This window comes from Salvelinus alpinus, chromosome 4 (genome assembly GCF_045679555.1).
Source record: "Salvelinus alpinus chromosome 4, SLU_Salpinus.1, whole genome shotgun sequence".
Taxonomy (NCBI): domain Eukaryota; kingdom Metazoa; phylum Chordata; class Actinopteri; order Salmoniformes; family Salmonidae; genus Salvelinus; species Salvelinus alpinus.
In genome coordinates this window covers 55,318,602-55,334,503 of record NC_092089.1, presented here as the reverse complement: position 1 = coordinate 55,334,503, position 15,902 = coordinate 55,318,602, and the positions used below count along the sequence as shown (strand labels likewise).

The window sequence follows — 15,902 nt, the reverse complement described above, 5'->3', positions numbered from 1 at the left end:
TTACGGCCGGCTGCGACAGAGCCTGGGCGCGAACCCAGCCCAGCCTGGGCGCGAACCCAGAGACTCTGGTGGCGCAGCTAGCACTGCGATGCAGTGCCCTAGACCACTGCGCCACCCGGGAGAACTACATTTCAAACACAATTCATGAAGCTCCCGACGAACAGTTATTGTGCTGACATTGCTTCCAGAGGCAATTTGGAACTAGGTAGTGAGTGTTGCAACCGAGGACAGAGGATTTTTAGGTGCTACGTTAGCTTGCGTGGCCTACCACTTCGTGCCTGAGCCGTTGTTGCTCCTAGACGTTTTGATTTCACAATAATAGAGCTTACAGTTCACCGGGGCAGCTCTAGCAGGGCAGAAATTTGACGAACTGACTTGTTGGAATGGTCCGATGGTCCGATGTTGAAAGTCACTGAGTTCTTCAGTAAGGCCCTTCTACTGCCAATGTTTGTCTATGGAGATTGCATGGCTGTGTGCTCAATTTTATACACCTGTCAGCAACAGGTGTGGATGAAATAGCTGAATCAATCAATTTGAAGGGGTATTTACATACACTACATATAAAGTATCTCCCTCAAATATCTCTGCACATTGATCTGGTACTGCTACTCCCTGTACATAGCTCCATTCTTTTGTATTTTATTTTATGTCTTATGTTATTTTATTTGTATTATTTTATTATTTTTAAACTCTGTATTGTTGGGAAGGAATTGTAAGTAAGCATTTCACGGTTTTACTCTAATTTACTCTTGAGTTTACAGTGAATGTGGTGCCCACAAACATTGTGAATATTGCCTTTAATAGGCACATTGTTGACAGAGCAACACGCTTCTCTATAACCCTGGCCTTTGTGTATGGATGACAGACTCTTACCAGTATATCAATGGGAAAAGAGTTAGTCATGCTACTTTGGGACGGCTGAGTGGAGACATCTAGCATGTGACATAAAAGACCCACTCTCCTCTCACCCTGTGCATCACAGCCAACAGTCTTTCTCCTAGTTATATGTTTTATAGACACATTTTCTGTTAGCTTTGAAGATAGAATTTTCCCACTTAGTATGACACGGTCATGGGAGCAAACAATGGTAATGCCCAAACCTTACCCAAGAAACCGCTAAAAGTACTGTACACACACAAACAAACACAATGACAGCAGATATGAAGTAAACAATCATTTAAACCATTTATTTGATCATGTCTATTTTGGCTCGTATCTATCACATTCATTAAGATATTTTCCCTTTTACATCAAAACCACATTCACCATTGTCTTGATGATATTGCACTTCTGTAGTCTCCTTCACTCCCTTCCTGGATCACTTCTCCTTTGTGCCCCATGTCCCTCGCCCTCAGTCTCTCCACCACATCACATTTTGCATGACTGGATGGTCATGGCGTCCTCTGGCCAGCGGTAAGAGTCCACAGCAAACTCGTCATAGTCAGGGCTGTAGATCAGGGAGCGCACAAAAGCCTCCTTATCCTCAGGCTCCGGGTACAGCGTCGCCAACTTGTGCTCATAGGCAAACTCCACGATCTGTAAGACACGCAAACACACACACGATAGTTCATAGGTGTACACTGTATAGACTGAGTAGTATACAAAACATTAAGAAAACCTGCTCTTTCCATGACATAGACTGACCAGGTGAATCCTGGGGAAGGCTATGATCCCCGCACTTGTTAACTCCACTTCAAATCAGTGTAGATGAAGGGGACGAGACAGGTCAAAGAAGGATTTTGTATGTGTGCCATTCAGAGGGTGAATGGGCAAGACAACTCAATATTAGGAAGGTGTTTGGTATACTCGGTATACTTGGTATACTCAGTGTAAGTGTGAAGACCGATTGAGGCTATGGCAGCATGAAGACCTAAGGACATGTTTGTTTGTGTGTGTGTGTGTGCGCGTGTGCGTGCGTGCAGATGTGTGTGTGCTCTCACCTTCACGGCCAGCTTGAGAGAGACATCTCTGATGGTGTTCAGGGGAGGGTACAGTCTTCCCTCTGACAGATCCTTCTCTGTCACCAGGTCAGCAATGGTCTGTCAGAGAGCAACCAAATGGATGAGTTATGCACACACAGTCACAAACAGATATTCGGCATACCTTAACATACACACACGTTACTGTAAAGAGTATTGAGACGTTGGAATGCATTTTAAATAAAGTTACATTTGATTAGATTTCTATATGATATACCGGTAGGGTGGGTATTAGGGTATAATGGGTGGCAATCAGTGTAGATAATGTAGCAAAGACTTGACATTCATCCCACCCTCCCCCTCCTTCTGTTGCGCAACCGTCCTCCATCCTCAGTCTACCTCATTGGTAGGCTGAGTGTGGCTCTCATATGCTTGAGGCCCATGATGACAGTATCAAATAAAACATGAAATTGTCATTCAGTAATGCACCCCCCATTTATGCATCACCGTGAAGCTTTAATCGTCTCCCATGTCTGCAGAGCCAGGCAGCACAGAGGAAAGAGAGCTGATTGGCATTCGCACAAGATCAGCCTATGAGAGGTTATCAGTTTGGGCATTTTTTCTGATGGTTTATTGACTGGGCTCACAGGGATATTGTTATATTTGCCATGCCACTGAGCTGGGGACAGACATGAGGACATTTTTAAGTGATTTCCTTAATGATCTGTAAGCAGACTGAGTTTCACTGTAGTGTTATTTGCAGACTTTAGTGTAGTATTCAATGTAGTGTTTTTGTAGACTTCAGTGAATACTGTAGTATTTACAGTAGTATACTGTAGTATTTACAGTTAACTATAGTATAAACACTGTTGTAAAATAACTAGTATATACTATAGTAATTAATGTAGTGTTTTTGTGGACATTACTGTAGTATTTACTATAGTGCTTTATTATATTTGACATAGAAGTGGAGTCTTTCTCCTTCAGGAAACCTACTGGAGAAATGTAGGTTTCTCCAGTAGGTTGTACATAACCTGTAAGGAGGTAGGACTGGGGTCTGAACAGATAGTTCTGAGATTCTGCTCTTTTCTATATAACTGAGGTCTATACCTGGCATGTAGGTTTCTCACTCCTGGGTGGCACAAATTGCAATATGGGGGAGGGGAATGGGCAAGGTATATGCACATCCGATACTTTAATATTTACTATAGTTAAAAAGAGTAGTGTTTTTTGCAGACATTTTCTGTAGCATTTACTACAGTGTTTTTTTTGCGGATAATGCTGTAGTGTTTACTATAGTATTCTACAGTATACTACAGTTTACTATAGAATTATATAGTAAGTACTGTAGTATTCTATAGTAAACTGTAGTAGTTTTCATGTAGGGTCTCCAGGGAAGAAGAAAGAGGGAGAGATAAAGGGGAAGAATTATAGCGAGATTGAGTTGAAACAAATAGAGAAAGCGATACGGAAAGTGAAAGAGATATTGAGTTGGAGAAAATACATGAATAGAGAAGGTGAAGAAATATACAAGAGAGCGATAGAGAGGGAGTTGAATAGGAAGTGATAGAGAGAATGGAAGAGAGTGTGTTAAAAAGAGACAGGCCAGATATAGGAAGGAAGATACAGAGAGAGTCAGTTGAAGAAGAGAGAGTTGGAGGGTGTGTGTGTTAATTAAGATGATATTTTAATGAGTGCTCTGTCACCAAGCTATTTGAAAGTAAATGAACTGATAATTGGATGGATGCATTTGTGTGTGTGTGTTACCTCTGCGGTGGTGAGGAAGATCTCATCGGTGACGTGTCGGATTGCACAGGCGGTGACGCCCAGGCCGACTCCAGGGAACACGTACGCATTGTTGCCCTGGCCAGGGAAGAACGTCCGCCCATCAGGGAGGGTCACGGGGTCAAATGGACTGCCACTGGCAAAGATGCCCCGCCCCTGGACCAAACAAGTGTTGAGGGTGTCAACACAGGAAAATATATTACTGTGCATATACTGTACATACACACTGACTCAACCTCTCTAAATGAACTTTCCCCCAGGGTCATTGTAGTAAGTACAATATGTGCTCTTAATCAATTTATGGAGTGGCTGCGAGGCCGAATTCTCTGGACGCCTCTTCCCGATCTCTAAACAACTGAACCTTCTGTAGCATGTGCAGGATTAGAGGCGACAGTACTCTGGCGAAAACGCAGGACGTTCGGCTGCCCAGAGGTGGAATACTGGCAAACTTAAATTCTGCTGTCAATCAAATTGTGTGGTGTTGATCAATGAAAAGCGAAATAACAGTTTTGTGGTTAAAATGCAGACTGTTTAGACTGTGTCCTGCTTATGTTTATGCTACTGCAATATCTTAAGTTACAACAGACAGAGAGGGTTGTAGCCTACATCCTAAATTAACCTACAAAATATATATATTTTTGGAACATTAGTTTAAAATCACCACAGGGTTTTTATTTCAGCTGTTCAGAAATATGAGGCAGAAGTAACCCAAGTACCACTTGAGCAGAACGTGATTCCTTTGTTTAGCTCTGGGGAAGAGGCGTCCAGGTGGGCGGGACAGGGGGCGGAAGTCAGTGGTTTGAGTCGTTCGCACAGTCTCAGCCATCAATTTAACCAGTAAACACAATGCATTCACTTATATTATCTCCTGTACACATACTGTTCAACCACAGAGCTGATCAAGTGTTGAAGTACACAGACACTTCAGACCCTCTCCGGTACCTCTGTGATGGTGTAGCACTGCTCGGCAGTGCACTCTGCCTTGCTGGTGGGGTTGCTAAGGGCGAAGATGATCGGCCTCTCGTTAAACGAGGCCATGTCCCTGATGATTTCCTCCGTGAAAGCTCCAGAGATGGCTGCCACACCTAGAGAGCAGGATCGTATTCATTAGGCACCAAAAGGAAGAAAACAGACTGAAATAGGGAGGGACTACCTGAACTTAAATCCAATATGAAATGCTCACTTTTGTTTTCCATTGCAAAATGTTTTGCTACGGTGTATCCTAATGAATAAGACCCACGAGAGAACACATTAACCATGCGGACCACTACAAACTCTAACCCAGGGGTGGTAAGCCCTCTATCCACCTGGAGAGATATCGGGTAATTGGAATTTCAATTAATCTCAGTGATTTACTGGATTATATTGAATTGTAACCTGTATACTGTTTTCTATACTATTCTATGGTATCTCATTCACTTAATAATGTTTACATATCATTACTCATCTCATATGTATATACTGTTTTCTATACTATTCTAGTGAATCTTAGTCCGTTCCGCACTGACATTGCTCATCCATAAGTATATAGTCTTAATTCATTCCTACTTAGATTTGTGTGTATTGGGTATATGTTGTGTAATTTGTTACACCCACAATAACATCTGCTAATCACGTGTATGTGACCAATAAAATTGGATTTATAAATAAAGGTTCACTTAAAATCCAATTGACCCCCTCCCTGCCTCCCCAGTGAGCCGATTGGTGTATTACCTATGATGGCTGTGGGTTTGAGCTCATGCACCACATCTACCAGGTACCTCATCTGCTTGTGTTCGTGGGCAAACCTCTCCTTCTCATGGGTCAGGTGGTCTCTTCCCTGAGGGTGGAAGAGAGATAGTTGGAAGACAGAATATAATGGAGCTTGTTTCTACACATGCCAACAACTGATGTTATCTTTGATAATCTCTGAAATAAATACATAGAGGAATTCAAACACAGACACAAAGACTATCTGCAAGAGCCAAGGATTCTGGACTTCTCCACCCTAACCCACTTAAGGGAAATAAGCTTGGAGTTTCAGTGGAGTCAAGTGCTATGTGTTCTGGTCACTAGAGGGCAGTGTTGACTCAATGCTGGTCTACAGAATTGGTGACAAACGTACATCCAGCTTGCCAAAGGCTCCATGGAGTTAGTGACTTTACCAGAATCCTATAAAGTGAATATCAACAGGCACCACCACTCTGTCTGCATGTCTGTCTGCCTGAAAGCCTCATCATTTAGTTGATCAAATAAGGATTACTTCCATAAACAATTCCCTCTTCATCTTTTATTGCGTCAACCCTGTGGTCAGAATGACCTTTTCAAGACAGACGGGAAAAGGCCATACAGTGACAGAAGCATGGACACAATACCAGCTTCTGGCGTAAGTGTGTGCGCACTGTGCAGAGTTATTCTTATCATTGATCAAACAGAATTGACTCCACAAACATGCCTCAGATGACAATCTCTGGGTAGTTCTTCAGTCCCCAACCACATGTGGATCATGACAGGGCTAAGACTGTGGCAGTTCTCTGTCGAAATAAATGCAATACAGTAGCCCGTGTCAACACAACAACGGACTCAAAGGACTGGTAGACAACCAGGCTCAAACTCATCCACACTCTGGCAGCATCTGGTGAAACCCTTAATTAAATGCATAACATCTACAGTGTTTCATCCCATTATAGACTCTACCTGTCTTGTTGAACTATGAGAGCTACGACTCTCATTCAGACTCATGTCTGTCTTTCAGTTCATGTATAATAAACAAGGGTTGGGATCAGTTCCATTTAAATTCAGTCAATTTTACGAAGTAAACTGAGATTCTGTCAGTCGCGTCACACATCATGAATATATGCACGCCTATAGGTCCGGACAGTGGGGACTCCAGACAGAGCTGTGTCTACTCTACAGGGGATGAGTGACCCCGGACGAGTGGCCAGAGCGGAGGTACTTGTATCACCTTGACGATGAGGCCCTTGGAGTCAACCATCCAGATCTTCCTCAGAGCCTCGTCTTTGGGGAGTCCCTCCTTCTCCATCGCCATCGTGATGAGGTCAGCTATCCCCATCGCAGCCTGGGGACAAGAGGGAGAGAAAAGGGAGGGAGAGAGAAAGCAGATGTGATAGGAATGCCTCTGTGCCCCACCATTCACTTCCCTGATCAAACAAGAAATAAGTCCCTAGCTTTCACCCCTAAACAATTTACCCAGTTATTATTCGGACTTATTGTAATCTTGACTCTAGTTATATTAACGCACACCTTTCAATTTTGTGATTTAATTCAATGCAGGTCTGTGAAATGCTTGAAAGGCTCACTTTTCTGTTCTGTTCTCAGCACAATAACCCTTCACTGTAAATACACTCAAATTCTACACATCACCATCTACTTCCCTTTCAATACAAAGTGGTCATCCACCAACATGGAAAACACATGAAACAAGGCATTTTAAAGAAGATGGGGGTACTATGGTTCACAGTTAGGCCAAGAGCCCCAGAGGCTAAAATACATTCTAAATGTCTCCCCATTACAAATGATGTTGTGCTAATCACAGTTGTATTTCCATGTTCTCCTGTTTATTAGAGACAGGGTCTGTTGAGCACAGCCTAGTGGTCTACTAGACCTCAATAAAAAGCTCAGTGATTGGGAATGGGTATTTGAAGCAGTGGTCTGTGGTTATTTCTGATTATGTCATTAGGGGCAATCAGTCTGGCGCGTTTCTGAGCAGAGAAAAAACAGGAGTGAATTTGCACATTGACAAGAGCTCTGCACCCACCTCCCCTGCACCCTGGAATACAATGGTATGGTCTGACATCTTGCTCTTGGTGACACGAAGGGCAGCGAGTAGGCCGGCCACCGCCACTGCAGCGGTACCTGAGGGGGGTTTGGGGGGACAGAGTGACATATATGATTTAGACCTGCAAGTATGAGCTTTCTTCAAGTGAGTTACTATTGCAGTGAGAGAGAGAGTCAATTTGCCCTTTATGTTGTCTGCAGTAATAGGAAGCAGATTTACCGAGACAGAGAATTAGAGAGAAAATATGGTTTAGATTAGCCTGCAGAAATCACGGCTACCAGGGCTAATTTCTGGGGAAAATTGTTTTATTTGACAGACGAACTAATGGCTCCATAGACATGGTGTGACTGATACTGTGGTCTCATTAAGGATACAAAAAGTTTGACTGTGTCCCAAATGGCACCCTATTCCCTATATAGTGCACACAGGGCCCATAAGGCTCTGGTCAAAAGTAGTCCACTATAGAGGGAATAGCGGTGCCATTTGGGACACAAGCCCTAGTCTGGAGTCTCTGGACTTACTGTTACATTACTGTTGTTTTCCACAGGACTCTATCAAACCCAACCCACTGGAGAGAGAGAGGGATCAGGGGCTCGGTGTGTTTGTTTGACATTTGAATTAGTGCTCTATGAACAAGCTATCTGATTTAAACAGAATTGGTGGTTGGGTGTGTGTGTGTGTGTGTGTGTGTGTGTGGGGGAGGGAGGGAGGGAGGGAGGGAGGGAGGGAGGGAGGGAGGGAGGGAGGGAGGGAGGGAGGAAGAGAACGTGGAAATAGAAAAAGAGAGGGAGAGATAAAGGGAAGGAGGATGATTGCTCGAGAGGGAGTTTGAGTGCATTTGACATGGGGAGTGGTGTGCGTGTGCGTGTGGTGCATGTGTGTGGGTTCTTGTGAGCGCGTTATCGAGTCTCTGCGCAATTGATATTGGCATTTTGCAATCGAAGTACACGTGTACCTTGGATGTCATCGTTGAACGTGCAGTACTGGTCGCGGTACTTGCTCAGCAGACGGAAGGCATTGGTATTGGCAAAGTCCTCAAACTGGATGAGACAATCCATTCCATACCTGCGGATAAGACAGCCAAGTCAGATAAGACAACATTCACATTCCTACTCTTTTCCTAGTCATTCGCCACAGGGCCAAGAGAGTTCAAACAAAGGAGAGAGCTGAAAATCAGAGTAATCACATCCAGGACTGTGATAATGTTGTGCATCGACAGTAGAGGAATGTTGCCCACACACACACACACACACACACACACACACACGTCTGTGTAGCAAATAGTGCATTGCCTCTGCCTGTACCAAGTCCCCCTTCTACACCATAGGAATAAGAACCTTCACAGTTCTGTCCTGGAGAGGGCACTCATTCACTGTTGAGGAGCTCGAGTTACATTTGAAACATGTGGAGTGGGATGCTGTACGAGCTTGGTGTTTATGCATACAATGCATATGACTAATTATGAATGTAAATAAGCATGTTTCAATGTGCAGGCTATACCATCCAGCAATCCACTTTGTCAGTGACTTAGGCCTCAAAAATACAGTAAGAGACTTGGTGTTCAGGACTGATTCTATGACAGGCTATTTGCCTCTGCTTAGCGACCAATCCTCAAACAGCTGTCCTCCAGGTCACTAGACAGGTTAAATGTCTGTCAAGGAGGGAGATCTGCTAGCTTCACAAAGGAACGGAAACACTATAAAACCCTGTGTAATGGTAAGAATAGCAGGACCACCTAGTAAATCATCACCGAACAACTTTACAAGCTAATCCCCAGGTCACCTGACACCCTGTTCACCGACATATATGACCTCATCATCCACTAATACAAAACCCTACAAAAACACGATACACAGAAAATAAGAAATGTATTATGAGCTGCTAAAATAGCCTTAGCAGAAAGTGACTCCTGGTTCCCATGCTCTCTTCCGCAGTGCTGTAAATCTGTGAAAACAGAGTAACACAAGCTCTCTCTATTAGCCAAGCCCAGTGTCACACAGATACAATAGGCGTAGAAGGGAGGGAGAGGGTGGGAGATGCACTTCTAATGAAAACTCCAGGGCTCGCATTTCGGCCGCATGGCGCGGGAGGAAAATGGGGACAGGTCGAGCAAACAGAGAGCGACGGCAGCACAGAGTATGGTCCTGTCAATCATGAGGGCAAGGAGAGGGAGAGATGATGTGAGTTTCACCCCCTTGTTCTTTATGGATCTTTCTAGCTACAATATAACTTGGTTGTCTCTCCCCTCTCTCTCTCTCTCTCCCTCTCCATTATTTCTCTTTCGCTCCCTCTCTCCATCTTTCTGGAGAGCCCCTCATACCCGGCATATGGAAAAGACTCACTCCAGCATTTCTGCAGCTTATTGTACAAATCACGAAAGCCGTTTCTCAGTTGGCCTTCTGCTGCTAAAATGCTTAAGCCTCCAGGGCAAGAGGAGGAAGAGAATTGGAGAGGAAGGATAAGAGGATGAGAGTTGGGCTTCAGTGCTAATAAAACTTTAGCTCCAGATCAGCGAGGTGGGTTCCATCACTGTGTCCGTCTGTCTGACCCTGTATTTCATCCGACTCAGCCATCTGTGATACAGCGCATTCTGTAAGCGACGATTGACACAGGGAATGACTGAACGAGTGCTCCAAACGAGCACAGCAGGACCGTGGAGAGAAAATGTGTTTTCTATCAGGCACAGAGGAAAGCAAAGTACTAAAGCAGTGCAGCTATGGTTACGGGGAGGATGATAGAAGCAGCCAAAAAGGCACCATAAACTTTTCATTGTCTCAAGGCTGCGGAAGAGGCGCACAGCGAGAGAGGCGAGGATGCTGTCACCACTACAGCACCACTACCGCCCCCTAACGTGCTTTATTGTGTATCGCTACGAGGTCACCTCAGTTCATCCAGATAAACAGGCGCCCTCGCAGCTATTCAAAGAGGTGGTTTTGGAGGCAGAGTGTTGTGGCTCTGTAGCTCTGAGACAGACGACAGTCATGTAGCTCTCGTGTTGCATGTGACAAAATCATATAGTAGGGAGTGGATAGCTTCGAGTTGAAGCACAGACTGATTTATCCTGCTGATAGCTAGTACATGATCTGCGCAGCTCTGTATAGCAGTTCTAATGAGGAGGACTGAATGTCCACAATCAATCAATCAAAACCAAAATGAGAATATTTGCGATGGAGGGAGAGACTGAAATCAGTCTTGGCTAGGGTCAAACCCCTGCTCCTCAGGCCATACCAACAGAGAGGGGGCGAGGGGAGATGGGGAGAGGGAGTGAGGGCTAGATGGGTGTACCTCCGATCAGAACAAAACCCCCTGGTATGTATTGACCCCCATTGTACTAACGATTTCCATTCTTCCCTAAAGCCTGTTGTCTTTCTCTGACACCTGACGTCTGAATGGGCCCCTCACTCCCACAATGCACCTCCCAGCCTACCGTAACACACCCAAGACAAAGAGGCTGGATCTGCTTTAGGTGAGAAGCCTCTAGAAACTACCAATACGCCACACCCAGAGATGAGTAACATGCCTTGTAGAAATTCCTAGGTTGAAGTGGAGAGAACACAGTCTCTCAGTGAGGAGAGGCTGGCTTCCGTCTGGCCACTCTACCATAAAGGCCTGATTGGTGGAGTTCTGCAGAGATGGTTGTCCTCCTGGAAGGTTCTCCTATCTCCACAGAGGAACTCTGGCGCTCTGTCAGAGTGACCAGGGTTATTGGTCACCTCCCTGACCAAGGCCCTTCTCCCCCGATTGCTCAGTTTCTAGAGCTGGCCGCCCAGCCAAAGAGTCTTGGTTCCAAACTTCTTCCATTTAAGAATGATGGAGGTCACTGTTTTTTGGGGGATCTTCAATGCTGCAGAAATGTTTTGGTACTCTTCCCCAGATCTGTGCCTCGATACAATCCTGTCTCTGAGCTCTATGGACAATTCCTTCGACCTCATGGCTTTGTTTTTGCTCTGACATGCACGGTCACCTGTGGGACCTTATATACACAGGTGTGTGCCTTTCTAAATCATGTCCAATCAAATGAATTTACCACAGGTGGACTCCAATAAAGTTGTAGAAACATCTCAAGGATGATCAATGGAAACAGGATGCACCAGAGCTCAATTTAGAATCTCATAGTAAATGTTCTGAATACTTATGTAAATAAGGTATCGGTTTTTAATTGTAATACATTTGCAAACATTTCTAAAAACCTGTTTTCGCTTTCTCATTATGGGGTATTGTGTGTAGATAAATGAGGAAATGTTTTTATTTAATCCATTTCAGAATAAGGCTGTAACATAACAAAATGTGGAAAAAGTGAAGGAATCTAAATACTTTCCAAATGCACTGTACATACAGTACCAGTCAAAAGTTTGGAAACACCTACTCATTCAAGGTTCTCCTTATTTTTACTATTTTCTACATTGTAGAATAATAGTGAGTACATCAACACTATGAAATAACACATATGGAATCATGTAGTAACCAAAAAAGTGTTGAACTAAGTTATTTCATAGTTTTGATGTCTTCACTATTATTCTACAATGTAGAAAATAGTAAAAATAAAGAAAAACCCTTGAATGAGTAGGTGTGTCCAAACTATTGACTGGTACTGTATACATTGTATATGCTTGTTTATACAGAGGCCAATGGTGACCAGTGACCTCTACGATTATGTTCTTACATTTATTTTGTTTGCTCTTTTCTATACTTATTTCTTAATTCCTCTTATAAATCAAAATGCATTTCTTGCAGTCAAAGGTTTGTGTGTGCGTCAGAGCAAAACTAATGCTGTTTTGAGTTAAGCATATATAGGGGTATGATGTGTGCTTCAGGCAATTGTGCTGAGTAATATAATTCTTGCTGTAGACAGCAAGTGTTGCTTCATGATGTTTATTACACACACACACACACACTTTTCACTGATATCGGCTACTCATTGGCGGATGGACTAGGGGTGGAGTGCACAGTTGAGGCCTCAATCAATGTGATACTTTCCTAGCACTGCTAAAGCCATCTGGGGGACGTCACCAGCACAATACAGACCTCTTTTTGACACTTTCATTCTTCTGGGATTTACAGCTCATATGGATAATACACATTCTTACTGGAGGAAATAAGTGTTTCCCGTGTCGGCAAGTTAAGACTATCACCTTTTGATGGGGCGCTGAGGTTTCTCACTAACTGCCAAACTTCCCCTACAGTGAGTGTAAAGCCTTTTGACACACTAAAATGTTTGATACTGGTCTGAAAAAACCTAAGATGGCTATGAGAGATGACAGCAGATTTCCCATGTGGCGGATCGCTCAGACGCGGCGGTGTTACGTTTGGACTGGCGCGTGGGATAAAGAGGACAAATTAAAGACCCCAGGTCCTTGAGGCAACTTAATCCTCTCTCATCCCAGGCCCGATGAAACCTAAACTTGTACCTAGAATCTTTCCGGAAGTGTCCTCTACTTCCAGGTTTGAGGGTGCGACAGAAGAGGAGGCATGAAGTGGGTCTTGATCCTCCGTGTGCATACCAAGGAGCCGCTGGCACTAATAAAGAATGTCATGGATAAGAGCACTCTGTCCAAACACAGCTGTCCAAGCAAGATAACTCACACACACACACACTGTCCTAAACTTTACATATACCTGTACAGTACACACGCACGCACACATGCCAGGGTCAGGCCCTGTTACCTCCGTATTTGTTTCCATCTCCCTGTGTGTGCATCCACATTGGCTGCCTGTTCTTTCTGTGTCCATGGGGGGCTGAGCCGAGGGGCCTGGGGGCTGAAAGGCCAGAGAGGTTGAGAACAAAGCCTTCTTAATAAAGCCACAGCGTCTCGCCTCCCTCTTTCCTTCTCTCCTCCAGAGAGCAAACATCTCTCAGCGACACACATTATTTCCCAAAATCCCCTCTCCATCATTAAAGACAGAAACACAGTCTGCATTCCTTCTCCCCCTACATCCGCCTGTTTGTCCGATATCCCCTAACCCCATCTACCAAAGAGGTCTAACCCAAAGCTGGCCCCATAACCATGACGATGGACAGACAAAGACGGACGACAGAGTTGTTGGGTTCAAAAGAGGGAATCTTTACTCATTAAAAGATTTGACATGGGGACAAAAACGTGGCGGGAAATGGTCGAGAGGCACAGAAGTCAAAAATATTTCAGGCATTGAAATGCCCTGTGTGCTGCCCCCTGCACCGACCCTCAATTCATGCAAACCTGAGGAGAGGCCAACTCTCACAGAAGTTCTCCTGTTTAGCATTTGAAAATGGTCTTGTTAGTTTGAGAGGGCTCTTCACCCAAAATACGAAAGACTTGAACAGTGTCTAGACTGTTGGTGGGCCTTGGTTCCACTGGTTTAAAACATTGTGGGGGATCGTGTTGACTGATCGGAGTGTTTCTATCTGTATCCTTTTCCAATAGTCTGGCCAGCGACTAAAGGAGAGGGGACACATGTAGACTGTTTCACAGGAGCCACCTTGGACAAGAGCTTGGCCTGAAATCAATCTTATCGGCAGACTCAACAGCCTTGGTTTCTCAAATGACTGCCTCGCCTGGTTCACCAACTACTTCTCAGACAGAGTTCAGTGTGTCAAATCGGAGGGGCTGTTGTCCGGACCTCTGGCAGTCTCTATGGGGGTGCCACAGGGTTCAATTCTTGGGCTGACTCTTTTCTCTGTATACATCAGTGATGTCGCTCTTGCTGCTGATGATTCTCTGATCCACCTCTACGCAGACGACACCATTCTGTATACCTTTGGCCCTTCCTTGGACACTGTGTTAACTAACCTCCTGATGAGCTTCAATGCATTACAACTCTCCTTCTGTGGCCTCCAACTGCTCTTAAATGCAAGTAAAACTAAACGCATGCTCTTCAACCGACCGCTGCCTGCACCTGCCCGCCCGACTAGCATCACTACTCTGGACGGTTCTGACTTAGAATATGTGGACAATTACAAATACCTAGGTGTCTGGTTAGACTGTAAACTCTCCTTCCAGACTCCCATTAAGCATCTCCAATCCAAAATTAAATCTAGAATCGGCTTCCTATTTCACAACAAAGCATCCTTCACTCATGCTGCCAAACATACCCTCGTAAAACTGACCATCCTACCGATCCTTGACTTCGGCGATGTCATTTACAAAATAGCCTCCAACACTCTACTCAGCAAATTGGATGCAGTCTATCACAGTGCCATCCGTTTTGTCACCAAAGCCCCATATGCAACCTGTATGCTCTCGTTGGATGGCCCTCGCTTCATATTCGTCGCCAAACCCACTGGCTCCAAGTCATCTATAAGTCTTTGCTAGGTAAAGCCTACCTTATCTCAGCTCACTGGTCACCATAGCAGCACCCACCTGTAGCACGCGCTCCAGCAGGTATATTTCACTGGCCACCCCCAAAGCCTATTCCTCCTTTGGCCGCCTTTCCTTCCAGTTCTCTGCTGCCAATGACTGGAACGAATTTAAAAATATCACTGAAGCTGGAGACTCATATCTCCCTCACTAACTTGAAACATCAGCTGTCAGAGCAGCTCACAGATCATTGCACCTGTACATAGCCCATCTGTAAATAGTCCATCCAACTGTCACGAACGTCGTTGTAAGGATTGTCGGACCAAAGTGCTGCGTGGTATGGGTTCAACATATTTATTTAGTGAACCGGCACAAAAAAAACAATAAAGCACAAATGAAATGTGAAGCTAATGGCGTGCTCACAGGCAACTAACCAAAAACAAGATCCTACAAAAACCAGTGGGGAAATGGCTGCCTAAATATGATCCCCAATCAGAGACAACGATAAGCAGCTGCCTCTGATTGGGAACCAGACCAGACCAACATAGAAAACAAAACACCTAGATAGGAACACACCCCCATAGTCACACCCCGACCTTAATAAATAAATAAAAAAATAAAAAAAGGGCCTCTATGGTCAGGTTGTGACACCAACTACCTCATCCCCATATTGTTATTTATTTTTTTGCTCCTTTACACCCCAGTATCTCACTTTCACATTCATCTTCTGCACATCTATCACTCCAGTGTCTAATTGCTAAATACTTCGCCACTACGGCCTATTTATTGCCCTACCTCCCTAATCTTACCTCATTTGCATTTCTATTATGTTATTGACTGTACGTTTGTTTATTCCATGTGTAACTCTGTGTTGTTGTTTGTGTCGCACTGCTTTGCTTTATCTTGGCCAGGTTGCAGTTGTAAATGAGAACTTGTTCTCAACTGGCCTACCTGGTTAACCAAAGGTGAAATAAAAAAAAAATTAGAAGAATGACAAATGCTTGCATGGCCTTTGATGAGCAAAGATATCAAATTATATGAGGCAGTGTGAGTATAGACAAATCAGCTTCAGAATATAAAGCGGCACCAAATGAGCGCCCGGCCCGCCTAAGAGCTCTCCGTTTCTCTCCCAGACTATAATCATTC

General features: G+C 44.4%; 1 protein-coding gene across 1 annotated transcript in view; it reads right to left on the bottom strand.

Moving 5' to 3' along the window:
• Window positions 1–1,161: 1,161 nt before the first annotated feature.
• Window positions 1,162–15,902, bottom strand: part of LOC139573977 (NADP-dependent malic enzyme-like) — a 112,655-nt gene continuing 97,914 nt past the window's right edge. The window contains exons 7-14 of the mRNA XM_071398015.1: window positions 8,438–8,547; window positions 7,462–7,559; window positions 6,649–6,762; window positions 5,418–5,523; window positions 4,647–4,789; window positions 3,687–3,860; window positions 1,941–2,039; window positions 1,162–1,536 (exon numbers count right to left, since the gene is read on the bottom strand). Coding sequence (XP_071254116.1) covers window positions 1,369–1,536; window positions 1,941–2,039; window positions 3,687–3,860; window positions 4,647–4,789; window positions 5,418–5,523; window positions 6,649–6,762; window positions 7,462–7,559; window positions 8,438–8,547 — 1,012 coding nt within the window. The 3' untranslated portion in view covers window positions 1,162–1,368. The remainder of the gene's footprint in view (window positions 1,537–1,940; window positions 2,040–3,686; window positions 3,861–4,646; window positions 4,790–5,417; window positions 5,524–6,648; window positions 6,763–7,461; window positions 7,560–8,437; window positions 8,548–15,902) is intronic.